The sequence below is a fragment of the Aspergillus thermomutatus genome (assembly GCF_002237265.1).
Source record: "Aspergillus thermomutatus strain HMR AF 39 chromosome Unknown NODE_601, whole genome shotgun sequence".
Lineage (NCBI taxonomy): Eukaryota > Fungi > Ascomycota > Eurotiomycetes > Eurotiales > Aspergillaceae > Aspergillus > Aspergillus thermomutatus.
In genome coordinates, this window is record NW_020798651.1 from 1 (window position 1) to 2042 (window position 2042).

The window sequence follows — 2042 nt, forward strand, 5'->3', positions numbered from 1 at the left end:
GAGGAGGTGATATTGTCTGCTGGGGCGCTGCGAACGCCTCCCATCCTCGAGGCATCGGGGATTGGCGACTCGGGTCGGCTGCAGGGACTGGGGATAGAGGCGAGGATCGACCTCCCTGGTGTGGGAGAGAACCTGCAGGACCAGGCGAATGTGCCTCTGCTGTATACGGGCACTCTCAACGTCTCGGGGAGCTCCCCGTACGCCACCTTTGTGACAGCATCACAGCTGTTTGGCGATGACTTCGAGTCGATAGCTGCGTATGTTCTTCTGTCCAACTTTTGTTTCATTGACTAACGTTTCGCAGAGCCACACGCTCCTCCATCCCAGCCTGGGCTGAATCCCTCGCCGCATCCTCATCCAACAACCTCAGCAGCAGCTCCATCAGACGAATCCTCACCCTCCAGCACACCCTCATCTTCGAGTCCAACATCACCATCGCAGAAATCCTCACCACAGCTTCCGGAACCACCCTCCTCTCAGCCTTCTGGCTCCTCCTCCCTTTCTCCCGGGGCAGCGTGCACCTCTCGTCCACGCAGCCGAAAGACATAGACGCCCCGAGCATCGACCCGAACTTCTTCCAGGTGGACTTTGATCTCCAAGCACAGATGGCTATAGCGAAGCTCGCACAATCGTTCTGGGAACAGGGACCGGTGAAGGATTTGCACCCGGTTGCGATTCCTGGAAAGGGGGTGGAGGGTAATGCAACGGATACCGAATGGACGGCGTTCCTTAAAAACACTTGTGAGTTTGCAACCGGAGAGGGGAAGAGGTGCTGACAACGATGTAGTTGGGCCGAATTACCATCCGATTGGGACGGCGAGTATGATGGCTCGGGAGCTGGGGGGCGTAGTCGATTCGCGGCTCAAGGTCTACGGCACGGAGAATGTAAGGGTCGTGGATGCGTCGGTGATTCCGCTGCAGGTGAGTGGGCATCTCACTGCGACGTTGTATGCGGTTGCCGAGAGGGCGGCGGATATGATATTGAATAGATTCAATCGACAGGCTTAGCTCTAAGACACCAAGTGAAAGGAAGTGATAGTGTATGATTCCAACCGAACTCCATCCAGGTATCCGTAATGTGACAAGTCTAGTAGATAGAAACATGCTTTTGCCGTCCTGCTTTGACCCGAGGGAAGGTTGCTCGCTATGCTCTGATTAAACCGCTCGCAACATGTCCAGCATCCCCTTGGTCTGACACGCCTGATGCGCCATCTCCACCTCCTCGCGCACCCGCCGATGCAGCCGCTCCACCATCTTGTCGATCTGCGCCGACTGGCCCAGGTTCCCCGAGTAGATGTCCAGCACGTTCATGGCGACCTCCACGCACAGCTTCACCAGCCGCGGCTCCGTGATGTTCTTGTGCACCCACTGCAGCACCGGCTGGAGCGTCTCCTCGTCGCGGCCCTGCAGCGAGGCCCGCAGCGCGGAGCGGTGCCGCAGCGCCGTGAACAGCGTCAGCTGCGCCGTCCTGTCGCTCGACGCCAGCACCTGGTCCAGCGCCGCCGAGTACCGCGCCTTGCGCAGGTCGTACTCCCACGTCTGCTCCTTCTTGCGTTTCCGCTTGTCCTGGCCCTCGATCACGATGTCCACGCCCTCGCCGATGAAATCCCGTCCGCGCAGCCGCTTCTCCCAGCCCGACCCACGCAGTTTCTGCTGCTTGGCAACCTTCCGGTCGTGCTCTTCCAGCTTGCCCTCCAGCAACGCCTGCATCTCCCTGCGCCGTTCGCGCTCCCGGATCTTCTGCTGGCCCGACAGCCGCGTCTTGATCGATAACAGGCCGGACTGCATGCCCACGGCGATGTGCTTGTCCTCGCGCGCCACCCCGGACGTGATCACCCGCAGCGACAGGATCGGAGACGGGTACTTCGACCCGGACACCACGTTCCACCCGGTCGTCTCAAACACCTTCATGTGCCCGTCCAAAGCACCACTGAGCAGTCTCTCCCCGTTCGACGCCAACGCCAGCGCCGTCACTGTCTTCTGGTGGCTCTGAATCATATGCAGCGGCTTGCCGGCCACGATATCCAGCACGGCGATCTTGT

The 2042-nt window shown here is 59.9% G+C and overlaps 1 protein-coding gene across 1 annotated transcript; it reads left to right on the forward strand.

The window, feature by feature from the left end:
* Positions 1-304: 304 nt before the first annotated feature.
* On the forward strand, positions 305-1008 carry CDV56_100096 (GMC family oxidoreductase; the record flags this gene model as incomplete). Its single annotated transcript, XM_026753715.1, has 2 exons — positions 305-741; positions 788-1008. Coding segments are annotated over 2 exons (658 nt in total), but the record flags the coding sequence as incomplete, so codon positions are not given.
* Between the last annotated feature and the right edge of the window lie 1034 nt (positions 1009-2042).